Source organism: Limulus polyphemus, unplaced genomic scaffold, assembly GCF_000517525.1.
Source record: "Limulus polyphemus unplaced genomic scaffold, Limulus_polyphemus-2.1.2 Scaffold744, whole genome shotgun sequence".
Taxonomy (NCBI): Eukaryota; Metazoa; Arthropoda; class Merostomata; order Xiphosura; family Limulidae; genus Limulus; species Limulus polyphemus.
Window position 1 is genome coordinate 200,195 of NW_013666354.1, and position 23,610 is coordinate 223,804.

Here is a 23,610-nt window from a genome sequence, read left to right on the forward strand (position 1 = left end):
ATTTAAAAACAAACAATCATTACACATTCAAGCCATCTCCAACCATTATTAGTCATCGAATTTAAGATTTAATTGTTTTAACCGGCCATATATTTACACAAAGGATTAGAACTTAATTGTTTGTTTGGAGGGTTCATGTGACGCAAATCTAACACTTCAATACTCTTAGGGATTCTGAAAATGCTTGCCTTTCTAACAATTTTTAACAAGAACTAGGATTTAATTGTTATCAGACAATGTTTCAATTAACATGGCTTTAGTAATTTACTCTAAAGTTCAAATGCCTTTTTGAGCAATGATTTCTAAAAATTAAAACAACAACACCTAGTTGCAACTGTTTCTGGTTAGGTTGTGCTATCGTGTCTACTTTCATTTATTATCGAAAAATGTTGTGAATTTAGATGTCTTCTAGCCAGTGGTTGCTTTCTGGAAATCGGTTATGACATCGATTCAGAATTTGCGTCTTTCCTGTAAGATAATTTTTTTATAAGTGATTATTGAACAAGTTTGCTGGAAAATTTGAAATTATGTGGGTTCTCTGTACAATGATGATTGGCGAAGTTTCGATTAACGTTTATAAAAATTGTTTCTGGTCTGACTCGGAGATTACAAAAATTGTCTGGACAATGGTTTCTGAAATTAATTCATTAATATGTTTCTTGGAAATTATTTCTAACAAGGATTAGTATTTTTAGAAATTACTCAGAATTTGTTACTTCAACAAGGAAACAATTGATTTCTCTATAATTTATGTACAGGCAAACAACTGATATATTTACATCTTTGTAATTAATAGACTATTCCATTTTACTTTATAGTTAATTTCATTAACTCTTACTGACAACGATGTTTACAATAATATTTTATTTACCTCTGCCACCGAAGGTCATGGAGGTTATGTTTTCATCCCTGTGTGTGTATATGTGTCAGCAGGATTTCTCGAAAACGGCTGAATGGATTTGGAAGAAAGTTGGTATAGATTTGAACCATGACCCAACTTAGAAGTAATTAGGTCAAGGTCATAGCAAGGTCACAAAAAAATCCCTATCTGTTAACACCGGGACCGATTTTTCACACTATTTTTGCTCTATAACTCAGTCAAAAATGATCGGACTTTGAAGAAACTTAGTGGATATATGTAGCATATTATTCCTCAGTGTCCTGCCAAAAATGATCCGTGTCCGCTATTAACGACGGGCATGGTGCACTTTTTCGTATTTTTTAAGAGCCGAATATGATCAGTGCTGCGTGTCTGAGTTATGCGCTCTACTGAGTGCTCCTCTAGTTTTAATTGTAATTATTATTGGCTTAATGTGTGAACAAACTAAGCCATAAATTTATAACAAACCTAAATTTTCTAAGCTTGTCGCTCCTACTGAGCTTTTATTGGTAGTACTACCAGAAACATCGTGAATACATGTTGACGAACATTGATCTTTTATTGGTAGTACTGCCAGAAACATCGTTAACACATGTTGACGAACATTGATCTTTTATTGGTAGTACTGCCAGAAACATCGTGAATACATGTTGACGAACATTGATCTTTTATTGGTAGTACTGCCAGAAACATCGTTAACACATGTTGACGAACATTGATCTTTTATTGGTAGTACTGCCAGAAACATCGTGAATACATGTTGACGAACATTGATCTTTTATTGGTAGTACTGCCAGAAACAACGTGAATACATGTTGACGAACATTGATCTTTTATTGGTAGTACTGCCAGAAACATCGTGAATACATGTTGACGAACATGAGTACCCCTCGTCAATTTTACCCCCCAGTGGCACAGCGGTAAGTCTGCGGACTTACAACGCTAGAAACTGGGTTTTGGTACTCGTGGTGGGCAGAGCACAGATAGCCTATTGTGTGGCTTTGTTCGCAATTTCATACAAACAAACAAACCTCGTCAGTATTATATATGATTGTGTACAGCAAGGTGTGTGTGTTATGTATAAGTTCTTTTACTTCAGTCAAGATCTTTTATTTGTAGTACTAACATAAACATCGTTAACATATGTTGACGAACATGAGTACTTCTCGTCAGTTTTTTATATAGGATTGTTTTTAGTGAGGTGTGTGTTATAAGTTGTCTTACTTCAGTCAAGATCGTTTATCTGTAGTACTAACATAAACATCGTTAACATATGTTGACGAACACGAGTACTTCTCGTCAGTTTTTTATATAGGATTGTTTTTAGTGAGGTGTGTGTTATAAGTTGTCTTACTTCAGTCAAGATCTTTTATTTGTAGCACTAACATAAACATCATTAACATATGTTGACGAACATGAGTACTTCTCGTCAGTTTTTTATATAGGAATGTCTCTAGTAAGGTGTGTGTTATAAGTTGTCTTACTTCAGTCAAGATCTTTTATTTGTAGTACTAACATAAACATCGTTAACATATGTTGACGAACATGAGTACTTCTCGTCAGTTTTTTATATAGGATTGTTTTTAGTGAGGTGTGTGTTATAAGTTGTCTTACTTCAGTCAAGATCTTTTATTTGTAGTACTAACATAAACATCGTTAACACATGTTAACGAACATGAGTAATTCCCGTCAGTTTTTTATATAGGAATGTCTCTAGTAAGGTGTGTGTTATAAGTTGTCTTACTTCAGTCAAGATCTTTTATTTGTAGTACTAACATAAACATCGTTAACACATGTTAACGAACATGAGTAATTCCAGTCAATTTTTTATATAGGATTGTCTCTAGTAAGGTGTGTGTTATAAGTTGTCTTACTTCAGTCAAGATCTTTTATTTGTAGTACTAACATAAACATCGTTAACACATGTTGACGAACATGAGTAATTCCCGTCAGTTTTTTATATAGGATTGTCTCTAGTAAGGTGTGTATTATTTATAAATTGTTTTACTTCAATCTATTTTAAAGAGAAGTTCCAATAATTAAAACAGCGTAATGGGATAAACGTTCTTGAACCAAGTAGGCTATATTGTTCTTGGATAGGATTCAGATATATTTTATGACATAGACTTGGACACTTGTCAAATGTTTGATAACATTCACTGGCATGTGCGGATATTTTATGACAACTGCTTTCGGTAAGGGTTCAGTGAGTACACGTTGCAATGTAATAGTTCCTGGATTCAACTCAGAGTTTCGAAATTCACTGGCTGATTGATAGAAGCGAATTTCGTCTTGTGGCAACCTCAGAACTAACTTGACAATAAAGTCGACAGTTTTAGCTCTTAAACTAGGAGCCAATAATGTGTTTGCGTTTCACTTTCGAAACCCTGTCAATGTCACGTTCATACTTGAGCCGGTGAATGGTGAATGGTGAGTGAATGGAATAGGCGTAGCCTCTCAGGCCACACCTCCAGTAATCACGTGTTTCCTACAGTCTGCTACTTTACAACCGTGTTGTTATTTTCATCCCTGGCCAGTTAAGATAGCGACGGTGCTCGCCAAATTCAGAAGCTTCAAAGTGCGGCCAGTATTCGTAGTGTACAGTGAAGCTTTCGTCCTTGTTCCGAGCTTCTGAAAGCCATGCATCTTGGAGCTATCCTTCTTGCGTCAGTCTCAACGATGTGGCTAAGCTGTACATCAGCAGCAGGTAAGTAGTGGCTTCTAAGTAGGTTCAACTATATCAGTCACTGTGACAGGTACTTAGTAAATACACACACACAAAGAAAAAACAGGATATTCTATTCAGCTACCAGTGGCCACACAATTGTCACATTAATCCTCGTCAGCACATTTTCTCTCTTTCTGTCGACCTTGACTGCATCACCTCCAGATTTCTCGCTCAGCGATGGAAGACAAGCGAGCGAACCGCTGGAGTGTTGAGGTCGTCTCACAGCCTGCTGGAGGACAGGTGATGAAGTAGCCCCTTCACACGCTTATAGATTGCGAAGGAATTTGGTGAGAAAATGCTGTTACAGGCGAATCTAATTAGCGAGGCAGTAGAGCATATTTCGCGGCTGTTACTGTGATGTTAGTAGATACATTTTCGAAACAACGTGCTTTACATTCAGTAAACTCACTAAGCAGCGGTAGTTCTTAATATAATTGTTATTCATGTTTATTAATTTATGTTATTTTTCAAAGAACTGTATGATATTTCCGAGTAAGAAACAGAAGGTCATACTGGATTCTAGCTTAGTTCATAGTATACACACAAATACATCGATTTTTTTATTGTATTTCTAAGTATACTGTAGTTATTTTTCTTCTTTGTTTTTCAATTTTGAAACCCTTCTACACATGTTCTAACGTTATTTAAAGCATGCTGATGTGAACGATATGTTATAAAGCTGAAATGTTATCTTAATTTTGCGCTTGCGGGGCGATGGTCACGACCCAGAGCATCAGAGCGTAAACTCATTTTAACAAGAAAGGGAGAAAGAAAAAAAAAACTTTACTGTTGAAATTTAGTATGCAAATGCATAAACCAAAATGCATACAAGTCGCACAAGCTGTTTCGAACATCTTTGTCTTATAGGCGGTTTGTTATGTAACATTTTATTCGTACCGGGAAATATAAAACTATGCGCATGACTTCTGCGCACAGTTAGTTTGTTGCTCAAGTTCGATACAGCAAAAGCTGAGACATGAATGTGGCTGAAATTCAAGTACAGTCTTAGACCATTATACTCAAATTACTAGTTAGTCCGGATATACTAACAGATTCCAAGCATTTCTCCTTGTTATATTGTACTTCTCGTAATTATGAAATAACATGTGTATGATTTCACTAACAGTATACATAAATAGATTTTGGAATGTAGACAATCCTTATTAACTATCTTACTTCGAACTATCGGGTTTCTTATTTAGCGGTATACACACACGCACATATATATACTTCGAAATTACTTTACGATTATTTAGATGTTATTTTTTCACGTTTTTTTAGCTTGTTTTTGCTTTTCTTTTTTATTTATTTTCAATTCTTGATGACACCGTGACTTATGATGAAATTAGTCTCTAAATCATTTCTGTTAAGTTTCAGGATGAATAATGATAGTCAACTATACTCTTAAAATGAAATGTACCTTTTATATATGGCTCAGGAACCAGGAAACTTTATTTGTTTATTTCCTGTGTTGTTTATTACAAAGATACACAATGATGAGCTATGCCCACCACTGGTATCTAAACCCAATTTTTAGCGTCATAAGCCCTTAGACTTGCCGCTGAGTCACTAGGGGACAGAATTTTATTATTACTTTTTTTGTGGTTAAGCACAAAGCTACACGATGGACTATCTGTGTTCTGCCCACCACGGGTATCGAAACCCGATTTCTAGCGATGTAAGTGCGCAAACGTACCGCTGTGCCACTGGGGAGTAGGGGACAGGAAACTTTGCAAAAACCGTATTGTGCAACAATTGAAATTACCGTGGTGTGTAATTGAATCTCGTTTGTTTTTCAATTATTGTCATTGAGAATACCACAAAAGCTGATATAAGTATAATTTATTTTCGGCTGTATCACAATGGGTATGCGAAAAACAACAATAGCAAAACATTAATGAGTGACACATCGAAATAGCTATCCGATCCTAATGTTATCATACTGAAATTATTTTGTAGCTCTTTGTTGTTCTTGTTTTTAGTGGCGTCGTGCCCATACCCCATGGATGGGCATCCCCACCTCCATGATTTCCACATAATTTAATAATATGAAAAGTAAAAGGCACCCCCACTTATTATTTGTATTATTATTATTATTAACCCACCACTGCTAACAGAAGTACTTTGTTTTCTGACTATGAACCCCCCCCCCCTCAAAGTTGTTTTCTTATGTTTGGGCATATATCTATAAATGCAATGAAATTGAGAAGGGAATGTTAAACACAGCGATTTACATAGAGAATAAGTAAGTGGATGATGGGTTAATAGTCTTGTAAAAATAAAATATAGTTTCCCTTTTTATTCCGTGAAAACACTGACATTACTATAGATTATCATTTAACCTGTATCTCTCTCTCTCTGGATAATTTATGATTATTTTAGGTACTTTAACGGGTTATTCATACATAGTTCTGTGCTTATAGTTTTAACCACTTTCACAGCGTTTCATTGTGCTACTTTCAAATGATTTATCTTAAGCTAAATCCCAACCCTTTAATTTAGCTCTATTTTCATATCTTTACTTTGACTTAGACATTTAGCGCTTATATATATATATATTTACTATAACCACAGCTCCTACCTAAACCACCCCACATACTAAATCATAATCCTTAGCTCCAATTTAACTCGTAACCTATACTTTGCCTTGTGAGCAATTTCTACCACAGACTGAAACCGAAACGTTTCACCAGTGGAGTTAATGGAGCTTTGTTAGTTGGAGAGGGGGAATTACCAAAAAACTGCGAAGAACCAGCTCGACGATGGATATTAGGAAAGCGCGTGCGAGAGACATATTGGAAGGGAAGAGAAATAGTGAATAATTATTTGCTATTTAAATAATAATAATAATAATTTTTAGCTGTTAACTTTTATGTTTTATTGAATGGGAAAATAACGTAAGTTTCAGAAACTAACTGTCCCTTACCCCCCCCCACCCCACCACACACACAGAAACGCACACACTAGTGCATTTAATCCTTTTTTTGTGTCACTGCATTTTTCTTTTTTTACCTGAATTTCAACCTAATTATGTTCACTTTTGCGTAACAAAACCTATAATTTGCGCTACATTTCAATTGATCTATAATCAAAGTTATTACCCTTAGTTTCACGTAAAGTCATTTATTTTGAAATGATTTTATTAAACTCATAATCACGAAATTGACCTTAGCTCAAAGTGTATGTTAGTCGAGTTCAGTTTTTGTCTTCATTGACTTAAATTGATTAATTTGATCTCGACCATAGCCATGATATTTGACATAAGTTTGAAACATCCTACCTTAGACTCGGCTGCAATTCAAAATACAAACTCATTATTAATTGTCATTTTGTCTGACACGGACTATGACTTTTTGCAGTTAAACTTTAGTAGATGTTATCCAGTGAGCTCGAGTTTAACTCTTTTTGTGGGTATGACGCTTGTAAATGTTTATGTTGCAAATATTTTTTTTTTAACTTTCAAATAACGAAAAAGTGTAGTATGAAGATTGTTTCCAAATGCACTGGTTATTGCTTGTATTACAGTAAAAAAATAATGTGCAAAAATTAGCTAAGCCAGTGTTCGCCCCCTAGTGGCACAACAGTAAGTCTCAAGGCTTATAACGCTAAAAACCGGGTTTCGATACTCCGGTTGGCACAGATAATTAATTACTTACTCTACTTTTATGTAGAGTGTAATTTTTAAGTCATTATATGCCCAGTCAACTATAATTTATTAAATTATAGAGCTGCCACTATGTGGCAATACATAATGGCAGTTGAAATAAAGGCAAAAACCAACATTAGGATATACATTAGCAGTTTCGATTTTACCTTTTCTTGTATTGCATTTATCTCCTCCCTGTACTCTTGAATTTTGAAGTCGGGAGTTTCCGGAATCGGAAAAAAAAAGGAAGGGTCATACGTACCACTATAAATCTAGACAATCGAATTTTTCGACCTTGCTTCCACGAGCTCAAGAATTAACAAACCTTTTGTTTTATCAAACAGAAACGAAGAACCTAATTTTCTCTAGACGACGAATCTTTGCTAATTGTGTTTTTATTGGATTTTTGGGGACCAACGTTAAATTTAAACACACAGACATCAAATGAGTGTTTATTGCCTAATCCTAACAAGCAGTTGTGGCGTATTTTGGGTATTGTATTTATTACAAGTTGGGGGGTATTATGGGTATTGTAGTTATTACAAGTTGGGGGTGTTCTGAGTATTGTAGTTATCAATGCTCCCTAGTTTCTGTACTAGTATAGTTTTTGTTTCTGTTCGTTAGTAAAGGTTAAAGAATAAAAATTCCGAAGACGAACCTTATTTGAAAAATGACTTTACCTTTTATTGTTTTCTCTAAAATTTCACAATATTTATTTTTCGTAAAATAAAACTTTTGTACATAAAGGTTGTAATGGGTATTTTACTAACATATCTTGCTCTATGTGTTATAGATCACAGAGCGTAACCTAGTGTTATTCATATATAGAGCGAGATAAATACATTACTTCCTTTACGAGTAAGGCATTTCATCGTGCTTTCCCACCTACATGCAGTACGGAATACATTCACATGGCTTGTTTAACTGCACTCATGTACACTATATAAGTCGTATTTGTTTCTAATTTTTTTACGATTGCACATGCTAGATAACCATACCGTTAATTTCTATATGACTTCTATTTTGGTCGTACGAATTTTCTTCTTGTAATACATGGAATAAGACAAGCCGATTTAGTATCATGTCTTAACATCTTTACTTCCTGCTTAATCCTCATATGGTTTGGTACCGAGACGCGTAAGCCACTTAGTGACGTCGGTGGATGACGCGTGTATGACGTTTGCGACTCCCTCTTCCGGTATCAACAAACATTCCACGTGAGTGCTGTCATTGAAGTGGAGACGTCTCACGATTGAGATCTGGAAGGAAAAGCTCGTAAAAATTCATTAGTAATCGAAAAATGTATAACCTGAACTCACAGCCGAACGTTTCCAACAACCACACTTCCCATTTCACGAAATGTTCAAAACTTTCCCTACTAGTCACCTCTTAATTAAAGTTGCATTTATTTCTTTATAGCAAATACAGTCAGAAAATAATAAGAGCACGAAAGTATCATTTATACGATAGATTTGGCCCATTTGTACTTCCGCAATTTACTTTCAAACTTTTTTTTTTTACTGTAATTATATGTAAAAGATCTAGATATTTTTTACCATACCTGTACATACACAGTACCTCGTAGTGTTTCGTGCTTTATTATAATTTCTGTTCTTTTACTTCTTTCTAAATGTTTCTGTCAAACAGCAGTCGGCTGGTCTGGCTAAATGTTCTGGAATTCTTATCCATATACAGTTACATTCCTGGAACTAAGCCTATTCTAAGAGAACGCTTTGGAACAAGTGCTTGACCAAGTGTAAGCCTATTACTTAAGTAAGGGAAGTTGGTTAACAGTAATTAACATACAAAAAAAAAGAAAAAGTCGTCGTTGCTAAAAAAAATAAAAATGAACACCGTTGTTTATAACTCTTAATGAGTACTGAACCGTCTTCAGTGCTTTGAGCCATTGGACTTACGTGACGACTCACCATTTCCAAGTTGCAAGTTCTTCATAGGCCATTTTTTTTTACCATTGTTTTAACTGGTCACGTAATTCACCTTGTTTCAAGACTTTCGTTTATCATGCTGTATACGTATGTAATTTAATTATTCTAGAAAAAGGCAGTCACGGCGAAATATTTTATGATGAAATATACCGTTTTAGAGAACCGGAGTATTTTCTTTTCTAAAAAGAAACTCAAACCTCGCGGTTCTGTAATTGTTATATATACCAAAACAAGCACACCTGGCAATGAAGGAAAATTGATCTTTAAGTAATTATGAGCATTTTAAAACAGTTCCTACGATTTTGAAGCATATCTAATCTAGAATAGTTACAGCAAAGATCGTTTTTCTTGTTTCTCTGTACTTACTTTGTGAATGTTTGTTTACAATATTAGATGTACTTTCTCAAGATCCCCGAAAATTATCTGTTTCAAGAGTAAATAAGATACAAATTAAAAGTAACAAATATTTTGTATTACTTGCTGTTGAAGTTCATATGTCATGCTGTGTTGAAGCCTACAGAGTGCGTAATTCGTCTTGTGATTCATAGCCTGCACACGTTTTACCAACGTCACGACAGTACAAATTGCAACGTTAAGCGTCCCTTATGTGACGTTATTTTAGTGTCAACTGACTGACTGACAGACAACACACTACTATATGATGGTTAAAACATGTGACCCTTCCAGATGGCTTTTGGCCCCCTTTCGGGGAAATTAGACACCACTCGGGTTAGCTTTATGGAGATTAGCATATCAGTAACATTGAGCCCAAGAATGCTATGTATTTTTAAAAGCTAAGTTGTTTATATTTTTAGCAATTAAAATAATAATACGAAACATTAGAAGCCCTACATGGCCAGGAGGTTAGGGCGCTCGACTCGCAATCTGAGGGTCGCGGGTTCGAATCCCCGTCCCACCAAATATGCTCGCTCTTTCAGCCGTGGGGGCGTAAGAATATGATGCCAGTGCCACTATTCGTTAGTAAAAGAGTAGCCCAAGAGTTGGCGGTGGGTTGTGATGACTATCTGCCTTCTCTCTAGTCTTTCACTGCCAAATTAGGGATGGCTAGCGCAGATAGCCCTCGTGGAGCTTTGCGCGAAATTCAAACAAACAAAACGGAACATTAGCGGAAAAATTCCAATCTGGGAAAGAATCAAAGATATAAAACTAATTGGTTAGTTGTGTGCGCTAGAGATTATATTAGCAGCTTTTAAATGCGTTTCGTTATTTTGATTCAAACGTTGAATTATAATTATCAAATGTTAACACTATACATAAACGTACCAATTACCATTTGTGTAATAGTTTGCACGTAAGTATTTACATTCAGAATTCATTACGTTAAAGTCTTTATTGAAAACACCCAATCATCGCGAAGTTTTCAGTACTTAAATTATAGGAGTGAATTACAAGCCTGATATTATCATACCCAGTGGTATACAAAATATAATGTTTATAAGAAGTCGTAATCTTGAATTAGGATTTATTATCTCAATCTGTAGTGTACGAAATTAAAAACTCTTTTCTAATGAAGAATTAGAAAAGTCCAGAGATTTGTTTTTCTTTTTTAAAAAGACGCAAGACGAGTGTTATCTCTTTATTAGTAAGTGAAGTTAGTCGTATTTGAGCACCTGTGGATTGATTGTAATGTGTGTGCAGAACTTAAAAGAATAAACATTTCAATAACAACAACAACAACAACAAAAAGACCAAACAAATTTCTCACGTTCCATACCAACCTTAATGTGGTTGCAATCTATCAAGTCGTGATAAGCCACACCAACAGTTGTAATATAAGACGTTGACGACTAGTCTAAACATGGATAGGAATTGGTTGTTATTCGTCAGATAACTGTGTCAGAATGTTGGATCCTTTGGATTTGTTGATTTCATATAATTGACGAAAAACTGAAACGAACGAGTCATGAACTTATTGTTAAATTCAATTTTTTTAGTGTGATAACAACGACGTGACTATTCCCACGGAAACCCTTTGCTTCACCTTCAAATAGATATATATACTGAAAGAATTAAAAGCAAAAAGAAAGGCAAGTCTTTGCTTAATTTGGAAAGTTGCCAACTTAGTCTTACGGGCATTTCTTTTTTTGAACGGGCACGTGCAGAATTTCAGGTACGTTGATTGGGTAGATTGCTGTGAAGTCAACCGGGTATAGAAAGAAAAACACCTTTTTAGCTTCTTTTTTTTTAGGGTGTAGGTCTCCCCAGGCTCTACATGTTAAGGCGTTTAGCGTAACTTTGAAGCGTATATTTCTCATATAGAAGGCCTCGTTTGCTGTAGAAATATGAGACAGATGGGATGAATATCGGTCCTTCAAACAAACACTCCCTGTGATATTCGTGGAATCATTAGATCTACGTACACTTTTTCATACGAAACACAAGTCAAAAGTCACCAGCTTATATCTTGCGCATAATTATGTTTAAGCCTAAGTCACATGGTCTCCAGATGGCGTGCTTTCTAGACTTATTTTTTACATAACATAAAAGCTATAATTCAACGGTGTTTTAGATTCACATAATCCGAATATCTCACCTTAGCTGTATATAAAAATAATCCAACAAGTAATTGTGATATCGACTATATCAGTTTGCTTTTATGTATATGTGTCCTTATTTTAGTATTTCTTATGTTCAAGAGTAGAACAGTTCAAATGTATCTTCTCAAGTGATATCTAAAAGGAGTTTCTATCCATGTTAACAACAGTAACCAACAACGAACTTCGAGAATTTAGTTTGATTCACATAGATCCATGTTATCATATCTGATTCAAATTTAAAGAGCTTAATTATATATTAAGTTGATAAGAAAGATTACGGCTTTGACTTTCGAGGCTTGTACTTCTCGTTGTAATGATTATGAATTAACTATGAAATAAATGCTTTAAAAAGTATAATTACTTGTAGTATATAAGAGAAACCGGATTTTAATTTATTGCAAACGAATTATTCAAGAAAAAAAAAACATTTCTTGAGGTAGTAAGAATAAGAATAATGCGACAAGTTTTTTTGTAACTGTTTGTGACTGGTTCGTAAGATAATACTCTTTGTTTCGATCCATTATTTCACACACACCTCCAAGAGATGGAAAGCCTTATGTTGGATAATATAAATGTCATTGTATGTTTCTCTAATTTATAATTAGGTAGGGGGGGGAGTGTCAAGTACCTTAAGTTTGAAAACTTATGAACTCGAAATACAAATACCTTATGATTTTTAACATAGAAGAATAATTTTACATATCAAGTATTTTTTTTTTCTTTTTGAAAATTCAGGGGGGTCAAATGACTCCCTTGCCCCTTCCTGCGGGCGCCCATGCAAAAAAGATAATAGAGCAATTGGCCTGAATAACTACGGCTATTCTGCAAGACATGCATGTCCTCAAATAGTGTGATTGGAATTTGATAACGAGGAACCCATCTTTTTAAAGAATAAAGTTTGGAAACGGCTTGAGTGGATAGTGGAAGAAACTAATACAACGTTTCTACAAGCTTTCGTCACCATCTCTAGTCTGATAGGAGCCTAGAATAATTTGACTCTTTTTCTTTCCCTAAAGCTCGGCCTTTGGTTAATAGTTTTACCTTGTAAATAAGTGTATCTTCATATTTTTTATTAATTCTGTTACCATGAGAAACAATTCTTATCCATAATCCTCAGATAATATTGTTACACTTAAATTCGTTTCCGTGTTAGTTTTCCATAAGGTTACAGATGATTACTTCAGTTTAGCCAGTTTTTACCCATAGCCGTTCATTAATTTCAGATAGCTACAGAAAGTGATTAGAATGATGATAGTTATTTGTTACTTTGTAGCCAGCATTTAATGATTAGTTTCGGTACAAATATATATATATATATATTTACATATATACATACACACATATATATATATTTAGATACCGGATTCCATCGTAATCATCATATCTTGTGATCACATTAACCAACTTTTGTCTAGAATCTCAATCCTCAATCCTTTAAGCTATTTTCGCTTTAATCTTCAGATCCCGTGATCATATTAACTAATTTTTATCACAAATGTCTAGAAGTTTCTAAATACTATTGAAATCTCTTAACTTAGCTTTCGACTTAGTCTTCAGGTGCTTTAACCAAAGTCCATAGTAGCCACTTCATGTCATTAATGCCTGTAAGTTATTATATACTTCTGAAATTTGTTATCCAGCTTCTACCGTAGTCTTCAGGTGATTTAACCAAAGTCCATAGTAGCCACTTCATGACATTAATGCCTGTAAGTTATTATATACTTCTGAAATTTGTTATCCAGCTTCTACCTTAGTCTTCCATTAGTTTCGTCAAATGATGTCACTTTTTTAACCAGTTTATACTTACAGTTTTTTAGCGTGTGCTGTAATGCTTTCTTTCTTTTTCTTACAATAAGTAGTTTTGAAGTTTATGTTTTCTGCCATTACTGGTAGTTATGCTAACCATCACTTGACTTTGGATGCTATTGATAAGCAGCTCAAAAGTAGTAAACATGTAAGTGTCATATTCTAATTGTATGGTATTTTTCATTTAAAAAACTAAGGTGAGTTTTTGTTTTCTTCAGAAGTTTGCAGTTAAACAGGTGGATCACATGATGAAGGTGAAAAAGTAAACAGTTTAAAACTAAAACTAAAAAGTCATCAATCATAATTGAACCTGAAATCTTGAGCCAAAGGTCCACGTTTTGTTCAGTGTCGAGCTTAAGCGTTTCAACTCTGTGTACAATAGGAACGAAATATTTATTCTACGAGTTAACAGAGACGGGCAAGATAGTATTTTATTGTTAATCTAAAATGCCCTTGAAAATATTGTTTATAACTTTTGTAAGTGCACTTTTGATCCACTTATTATTTGGAGAAATAAGCCTAAGCTACTTATTTTCATTCCTATAAATTTTAGATTTGATTTATTGGATTGGGCGCATTTAACCTAAGGAAAAAAGGAAGCTTTTAATAGAATTAGTAAATACTCTTTCAAGTTTAAAAATAAAACAAAACGGAATATGCCCCCCAGTGGCACAGCGGTATGTCTGAGGACTTACAACAGCTAGAAACCGAGATTCGATACCCGTGGTGGGCAGAGCACAAATAGCCCATTGTGGAGCTTTGTGTTAAACTTCAAACAAACAAAACGGAATACAATAGAAGACGATTAATGAATATATGATTGTAAAAAAAATCAAACAATGGCTGTTTTTTTAATTTCATTGAAAATCTATAGATTCAATCTACGAAATGTATGCACATTATATCGATCATTAGCATCGTTTTATCATTAGATTCGACAAGAAGTATCTTAGTTGAGATCCATCTATTTGTCATTCTGTAGTCACCTCACGTACGGTATGTGTACACCGCATAATACCAAGTTAGTATTGAGGTTCCAAATGAAAAAAATTAAATATTTATAAATAGTAATGAATGTGTTTTATCATTATGAGAAATCAGGAACTTTTAAATTAAAAGAAGCATTATCTAAAAAAATAGAAAATCAACAACATTAAAATATGCTGACCTAATCTCGAGTTAAACTATTTTTTTTTTGTAGGTCAAAATCATTTTGGCATAAATAGATATAAAATTGTTGTATATACTACTAATATTTACACGGACTAATGCACAAATCCTAGTGTTTTAAGCATTGCATTGGCTTAAGGCGGTATTTGTCCAATTAACTGCTGTAATAATTAAATATCTTTGAAAGAATAAAAGCATCTAAATTAAAATAGAATAAACAAAATTTGGGGAAGAAGGTGATTTCTTCATCATTAAAGCCAGAAATGCGCGTCTCGTCCTAGAGATATGCCGAAAAAAATATTTTAAGAAACATCCACTGTATGTGAGTTCGGATAGCCATTACAAAGAATGAAACAATAGGTATTAGACTGAAGAAGTACCAAATCAAGCCGGACTGTATTAGTCATGGGATATTGGCAGAAACATTCTTCGAATTACAGCATAAAATGCGTGGTTCAAAATGTTTTCATAGTCGGAGGCATTATGTAACTTTTGTCCAATTAAGAACATTTGATCATTAATTGTTGTTGTTGTTTGTTATTAAGCACAAAGCTACACAAAGAGCTATCTGTGCTCTGCACACCACGGGTATCGAAACCCGGTTTCCAGCGGTACAAGTCCGCAGATATACCACTGTGTCACTGGAAGGCTTGATCAATAATATACCGTAGAGTTGAAATTTGCGTTAGGGAACGCTCCCCCCCCCCCATCCTCCCACAGCAGGGGTCCATATTATTCCACAACTGTTTTTGGTTCTTTTTTTTTTCCTGGACTTCTGCCAAGTATAGGTCACTGTCCTACAGAAGGACGCTGGGTTAATGTAACGAAGTTGTTTGTCCCATTCTCTCTATATATATCACCTGTTTGTGTGACTTGTACGTTAGTTTATTATACTGGCTGTACACCTAGTTTCATATTGGTTTCACCTGTTTGTGTGACTTGTACGTTAGTTTATTATACTGGCTGTACACCTAGTTTCATATTGGTTTCTTCGTCAAAAAAAGATGATTTTGACATTTTTAAGAAATGTACTATTTACTTACTTTGATATATAACATGGTTCCATGTCCACGTTTTTCTTCATGGAGATCACTTTGAAATTAAGACAGTAGTCTCCTGTAGCAGTGGTTGATTATCTAAATAAAATATACGTCTATCTGGTGATGGATGCTAAAGTATCACTGATAAATTTCTTTTTTATCGAACAAATGTTTTTAAATATATTGTAGTTAAACTGGCATTCTTGAAATTCTAATGTGTATTATAAAAATGTAAATGTTTATGTATCTGTTAACTAATAAAAATGACATTGTAATTTCAACAAACTTCAAGTTTTAACATTTAAGTTTAGATTTCAATATAAGAAACGCTTTCAGTTTAATGTATTTCGATATGTGTGAGTTATGTTGTCGTTTATTTTCATGGAGGGGTGGCATGGCCTGGTGTTAAGAAATTGGACTCTTAATCTGCAGTCGCGGGATCAAAACCCGTCGCTTAACATGCTCGCCTTTTCAGTCGTGGAGACATTATAATGTGACGATCAGCCTCAGTATTTGTGGTAAAGAGTACTCAAAAAGTTATCGTTAGGTAGTGTTGACTAGCTAGCTACCTTCTCTCTCTAGCCTACCGCTTTAACATTAAGGGGGCAAGCGCAGATAGCCTTCGTGTAGCTTTGCGCAAAATTCAATAATCGAGCAAACAAATTTATTTATTTCTATCTTCGTCGCTTCTTATGAATCATTATTTTCTCTCTCTCTTTGTTTGGCAATATTTATAAATCATTGTTTAAAGTTACTTCATATTGAATCGAGAAGTTATATTTTGTAACCCAATTATTCAAAACAACTTTAAATAAGTGTCTCAAATGTAAAAAAAATTTAGCCATTTGAGTGGGAAAAAATCCCATTCTATCCAAGTTAGCTTCGCATAAGTTAACTACAAGAGTGTGATTTTTAAATCTCTCTGTGGCAAGATCTACTTAAAACTTTTTGTAGTGTAATGCCGACCAGGCCAGGTGGTTAGGGAGCTCGACTCGCAATCTGAGGGTCGCGGGTTCGAATCCCCGTCCCACCAAATATGCTCGTCCTTTCAGCCGTGGGGGCGTTATAATGTTACGGTCAATCCCACTATTCGTTGGTAAAAGAGTAGCCCAAGAGTTGGCGGTGGGTGGTGATGATTAGCTGCCTTTCCTCTAGTCTTTCACTGCTAAATTAGGGACGGCTAACGCAGATAGCCCTCGTGCAGCTTTGCGCGAAATTAAAAAAACAAACAAACAATGATAACCAATCTATTCTTACTTGCAATCCGTGAAACACAAGTAAGATTTTTATAAACTAAAACACACACGCTTTCCAATTCTAAGATACATTGCAGTTTTCAATCCAGTTAAACATAGAATAAAATAGTTGTTTCTGTGAAATTTGTTTTTTCATTTAGGGAAATATCTAGGCCTATTGTTCCTTTCTCGCCGTTGAGTGATAGCAAATTACGAATGAATGACATAGAACTTAATAATGTATGGATTTTATACGTTTAACTTCTGCACTTTAAAATGTGAATTTTACAGACTCAGTCCCCGCATTTTAGTTTTAAATTTTAATGAAACTTAAAATGAACAGTATCACGAAACCATCGCCTCGTTCATTTAAGAATATGAGTTGGTGTAGTGTTATTTCAATCGTTACGTTCTGCATTGGTAAATACCGAAACCACGACTCTCCAGATTGTTTAAAATGTATAAATCAAAAGGAATTGTTTCATCATCGTGGGGCAAAAAAGTTTTCATTTTCAACAGACGTTTCTTCAAATTGTGATAAATGGGCCAAGTAATGTGCTATAGTTATCGAAACGAATACAATGTAGATTTTCTTACTGCCCTGCCTCGTGATGATGTTGTTGTTGTTTCACTTGAAAACACACCTTGTTTGACGGGTATAAAACTAATAGATGGCACCAAAGATATTCGGGTTTCAAGTCACGGAAACAGCCTACGACGTAATTTTAAAGCTGCAATAAAAGTGATGTTCAACGTCGTTGGCCTCTATACTTCGTTCGTTAACCTTTGAATTGCTTCTGAAAACACTAAATATGTAAATGTGTAAACGCATGAAAATCTTCAAATTAGGAGGAATTCGACGAGGTGTATTGACTCTTTGAGTCCACGCAATATATACACGATAACTTACTCAATCTAGAACTATTGCTATTGCTATTCTTTTTTGTTGGTTTTAGTTTTTCATACTCCTTTCTGGAATTATCTTTCTTCAAACAAGTTTGATAAATGACTTTTTTTTTAAAAATACAAGTATGTCTCGAACACTGCTTTAAAACCCCTCTAAACTACCAATACCTCTATATAAGCTAGCAATAAAAGCGTTGACCTTATCTGATTACTCAGGTTGGGGATAAAATGTTACTTTTTAACCTCCGTATTTTTTCTTCTTCTGGGAACATCAAAATCTGCAGGTACAAAAGCTATTAAATGAAAATCACCCAAGCATTTAGATTATTGGTACTAAAAACTACTATGGTGACAATTCTTCGAATAAATGAATTTTTGAATTAGAAGTACTGCAATTAATTTTAAAAGAAAGGCATCGTTTTAACTACGTATATATCCCATTCATCAGAAATAAACTATATTAGTAAAGATTTATTTAATGTATTTGGGTTAATACGTAACAGTAATGTTCGTAGATGCTCTATTCGAGTACACGTTTTCACTGCTGAAATACACGATTTGGTTAACATATTGAAGATTAATGCATGCAATTCAATGTTTCAAATGTTTCCATTTATCTTATACGAAAAATATTTCAGCTTTCATGTGACTTTGATTTTTATCTTGTATACAATTAAACGTATGCTGGAGTTTAAAATTTTTGTGAATCTTGTTTCTAAGCTTAATCCTTATTACATCAGATTTTTCTTTCATTCAAAGGTTCTGAAATTATTTTTAATAATTTAAGAGTTACCTACACAACACAGGCTGTAACACATGACGATTTATGTGTTAAAATGTGTTTATTCTTGCAGCAGTAAAAAAACAACAAAAAAACTGAGCAACAGAGTAAGTTGGTCAATCAAACCCAAACAACCTAAATTCAATCTGACACTATATAAGCAATGTTGCTGTCCAGAAGTGAAATAATGGGTGGGTGAGTGTTGTCCACTTTGCTGCAGGACACGATAAATAGCTAGTCTTGCTCGTGGCATCTTGATGAGCAATGATTACAAACACTATATGTAGTACAGTGGTGAACTGTTTATATGTTTTATCATTTTCAAGAAAAATTTTGAAAAGTTATGCTATTTTAAATTCCTCCCATAATAAATAAAGAACACGCTCATTAACATAATATAGTATAATATATCTCAATTCTGTGAGACATATTTTTGTTTTGGAAAATATTAATAGTTTTACTAGACTGAGAAAAGCATCTACTACATAAAGACGAAATGACGTCCGTCTGTCAAACCGATATCTCGGCCGATGTGGTACCGATCGACAGGCAACTTGTACGAAAAAAACGGTGCTTTCTGCCACGATAAGCAAGTTTGTCTTTTTAACATTCTTCTAGCCATATATATATATATATATAATGGACAACGCGCTACTTTAGGCATATAATTAGATTTGAGGGTAGATTGGTAGAGATCATGATGAGTAATAAAATCAAATTAGGTATATGAGCGCCCCAAGCTTGGTATTGCTGGCACACAAAAAAAATCATAATCATTGGCTGAAATTCTCCATTACGTATGCTTTGTTGTCAAGGAGATACATTGACGCAACATTACCAGATTTTGTCCAATCGGAACCTTCAGCTCTAACTGTATAATAACCCGCATGTTTTACCCACAGCACATTTCAATTTTGAAAATGTCCAAAACCAAGAAGACAGTCCAAAGAGAAGACCCCGAAATTCATAATAAAATTCACTGCCTTTACCATTACAGGTAACAGTTTGCAGGGTAATACAGTTGACCAAGTAGGAATATGTCTTTGAGAATCAGTTTTTTCGCATATTTCAATCTATAAGGATTTATCAAGAAGAACATTTGAACATAACTTAAAATTATAATTCTTGAGTAAAGGAGGTAACCAGATATATGTTAGAAATGTTGTTTTCATGAAGTACTAGAAATAATATAATACGATAGTGATTGCCCATACATATATTGCTACTAGGTTATAATCAATCTTTAGAAAACATGTTCATAAAACATTTATTTAGATATAATTTTGAGAAGAATTAATCATTATTTCTCATCATATGACGGGCATTCAGCTTATGTTTAATCAATCTTAGCTCCTCCTAAGTAGAAACACGTTCGTTACATTGATAATATTTATTTTGATGGATTTAGATTATCGCATAAAAAATTCCAAAAACAAATCGTTCAGTAATTATCAAATCTTTGAATGAGTAAGATGGAATATTAAAATAAGAAGAAAACCGCTTTGCTTTAAAGTACTTATGGAGTGCATGTACAGCAGATAATAAATAAATAGTCCTGCCAATAAATATTGATTCACAAATACTTTTTTCCTAGAAAAATACATCTTTACACATACACTGATAGTGATATAAAAATATAAAGAAACACATGATTGGTATCCAAAAAAAAGACTTCTAAAATAACAAAGATAGCTGATTTTACAATACTTAACAGTAACGTCAGAGCACAGTGTTCTAAATGTATCGACGGAAAGGAAAACGCTGGCATCATCTAAGGCTTGTTACTTAGTCTCTTATTTATAATGCATCTATTTTTGCTCACTCATCCAGATTTATTTGCACAATAGATTTGTTCTAATTCTTACTCAAACGTTGTGTTAGAACTTTCTTTGCAACAAAGGTATTTTGTTTCAATTTAATTTTTTTTTCATCTCAAAATATGTTACACCTGTCGTGATGTGTCCGGTCTCGATAATTTAATTTTCAACCGATTCAAGCCTGCTTTACTTCTGTCACTGATCCTATATATATATATACGTGCTTTTTACCTAACATTTTAAAGACACGTGAACTTTAAGAATATAATGTCACAGTTATAAAAAATATTTTCAACTTTGCAAATCGCCTATTTTATTTTCGCTTTATAATTTACATTTACAATACATTTCGTTAACAATACTATTTAACAAATTCAACAATATTCGTTGTTCCTTAATAGTTAATAGCATTTCTTAATTTTACTTTATCATTAACTGAATAAAAACATATTTTTAAATCTCTTCCTTTCAAACTTTTTCATATTAAGCGTTTTAATTCTATAGTATTTTATCTAGTCCAAACCAAAAGAAAATAAAACGACTTTTTAACTGTAACTCATGTGAATTAGAAATTCTTAAAAAATAACTGATTTAACTTTGATAAAATCAACGTTTCGATTAAAACATTTTCGTTCAAATTTATTATTCAGTTACCGATTTGAATTTTTTATTTATTTTTCCCTAATCAGGTAACTTATGTGTATCACTTTCTTTATATTCAGTCAAAGTTAAAGCCATGAGGAAACACTTTAATTAGAGAATATTTATATTACTTTTTTAATAACTATCTTTAACCCTGAACTTGTTGTATATACATATATCTAAGGTTTATATAGCGACTGTGAAAACAAAAGTAGTTTAGATATTTAGAAATATAATGTTAATTTTATATGTTTAACTACTCTTTTAGAATCTGCATATAAAAGAAACAGAACTTCCAATGTTTGGGTATTTTGGCAATAGCTACTTTTTGGCTAAAACAATTAACTATGGTCTATTTCCATAGCACTGATTGATTATAAAATTATGTCACTCAACTATAAACTGAAATAAAGGGCCTAAATGTCAGTAGCTTTAATGTTTGAATATAAATGTTTGCTTAGAAGGACGTCAAACGTTATTATGTTATTGAAAAACTAGCCTAAACAGACATCTTGTTCATAATATCATATATTAATTAATGTGGTATTATCGCATATTTATGTAGATAGATAGACAGGAAGTAACAGGCAATCGGTTCTTGTTCTATCCACTTTAGTTTTCAAATTCAATTTATAATATGCATGATAAAATGAAAGGTTTAGATTTAATCAAATCATTCCTTTCTTTCTGCTTTCATTTGAAAATATTAGTAATTACTTTATGTTGTGTTCACTCTCAATTATTTTTTCTGCTTTATAACCTTATAATTAGAAAAAAAAGAAAACCATCCTCCCAAAAAGCCACTCAACTTTGGAAAAAAATCAAAACCAATAAAAATATTTAAACTAAGATCTTTAATACATTTAAATTTTTCAGTGTGGTTAAATGTTTTCAGGAAGTTATTTTTATAATATTTGTTAGGTATTAGAATTTCGAAAGATTTGAAACCGAGATAAATGATACTTTAAATTTGGTAGTTAAATTGTACTTTGGATTTAGTATTTAAATATATGCCGATATATCGTCAGTTTATGATATTTGCCAACAAGACTGATACACACATTTTTATTTTTCTTTTAAACAGAAATACGTTTTAATATACAAACAACATACAATTTATAATAACAGTTATTACACACAATGATCTATATACAAAAATTTTTTAATTTATAAACAATATTATATTCTTTCTAGTTTGGAACTTTCTTGATATCTTATCAAGGGTTCACGATGAGCGAGTTAATTACGAGTTGGTGTACGTACGACTCGCTTAACAGGAAGCTAGCTAGCTTTGTCATTCGTTATTCACCAGCCACACACACCGAGTTTTCCACCGTGAAGTTATATAATGTTTTAAAATTACTAATGTCCAATGAGAATCCACTAAAGTTAAATAATTTGTAATGCTCGAAATTTATAAATGCTCCTTGTGAAATATCTGAAGTAATCCGATTTATAAGCGTTATAATAATCACATTTATAGCTTCCGACTATAGCAAACTAATAATAGATACTGTTTATTTTTTGGCGCGTCGGTTATATTTATAGGCGTGTGGAGGCTTTCTCGCAATTTCAGTTTTACGTAACAATACTGACGCTAACACAAGCGTTATGTACACATATATATTGTTGATTCTTACCCTCGAGAATCTTCTACAACTTTGGAGAATAGGCAGGAGTTTCGCAATACATATTTAAGAATATAAGCTATGTATGTTTCTAAATATAAGTTTAATCTAAACAAACGCCGATAGTAAAATAAATATATAATAATAAATCCGTCACATATTTTGTCAGCATTGTGAAATTAAACAAATCAAATTTATTACATATCTTCTTACAGTTCATAAGATTTAGCATAAATGACTTGCCTCTTTTAAAATTATTCTGGTATAAATTTGGAATTTTATAAGTACTATATGCAATTTGATAATTAACTTTTTTGACATACTAAAGGGTATTTTGCCTGATCTTTCACCAGACATCAGATTCAACTTATCTTGCTATTAATATAATAGTTTAACTCCATACGTTTCTTTGCAAATATTTTCCAATTCGATTTTCTAGCTCTTTTAATTTGCAAGCATACTTACTTTCCCATTCTTTACTAGCCGCGGCATAACGGCTCATAGAATGGCTCTTTTTTTTAAGTACAAGCTTTCAATTCATAGTTCCGTCATCTATTGACCGATTTCAGATCTAATTACAGCTTTGGACTCAGGAGGTCAAATCCCTTCAATTGATGTATTTGACCATGCCCAAGGTCTCATAGATTAATTTACTCTAATTGTGCCTAAAAGAATTTCAATTTGAGGGTAGGCTCATGGAGATCCTGATGAGTAATAAAATCAAATCAGGTATACACGCTTGGTATTGCTGGCGTACAAAAATATAGCTACTAAAAAGGAAAAAAGATCTCGTATATAAGTTTACTCTAATCCTGCCTAAAAGAATT

At 33.4% G+C, this 23,610-nt stretch overlaps 1 protein-coding gene across 2 annotated transcripts in view; it reads left to right on the plus strand.

Moving 5' to 3' along the window:
- Positions 1–3,451: 3,451 nt before the first annotated feature.
- LOC106460291 (follistatin-like) overlaps positions 3,452–23,610 on the plus strand; it is a 108,852-nt gene continuing 88,693 nt past the window's right edge. For both annotated transcript variants that reach the window (XM_022386980.1, XM_022386981.1), the window contains exon 1: positions 3,452–3,587. In XM_022386980.1, the coding sequence (XP_022242688.1) occupies positions 3,521–3,587 (67 nt within the window). In that variant the 5' untranslated portion in view covers positions 3,452–3,520. The remainder of the gene's footprint in view (positions 3,588–23,610) is intronic.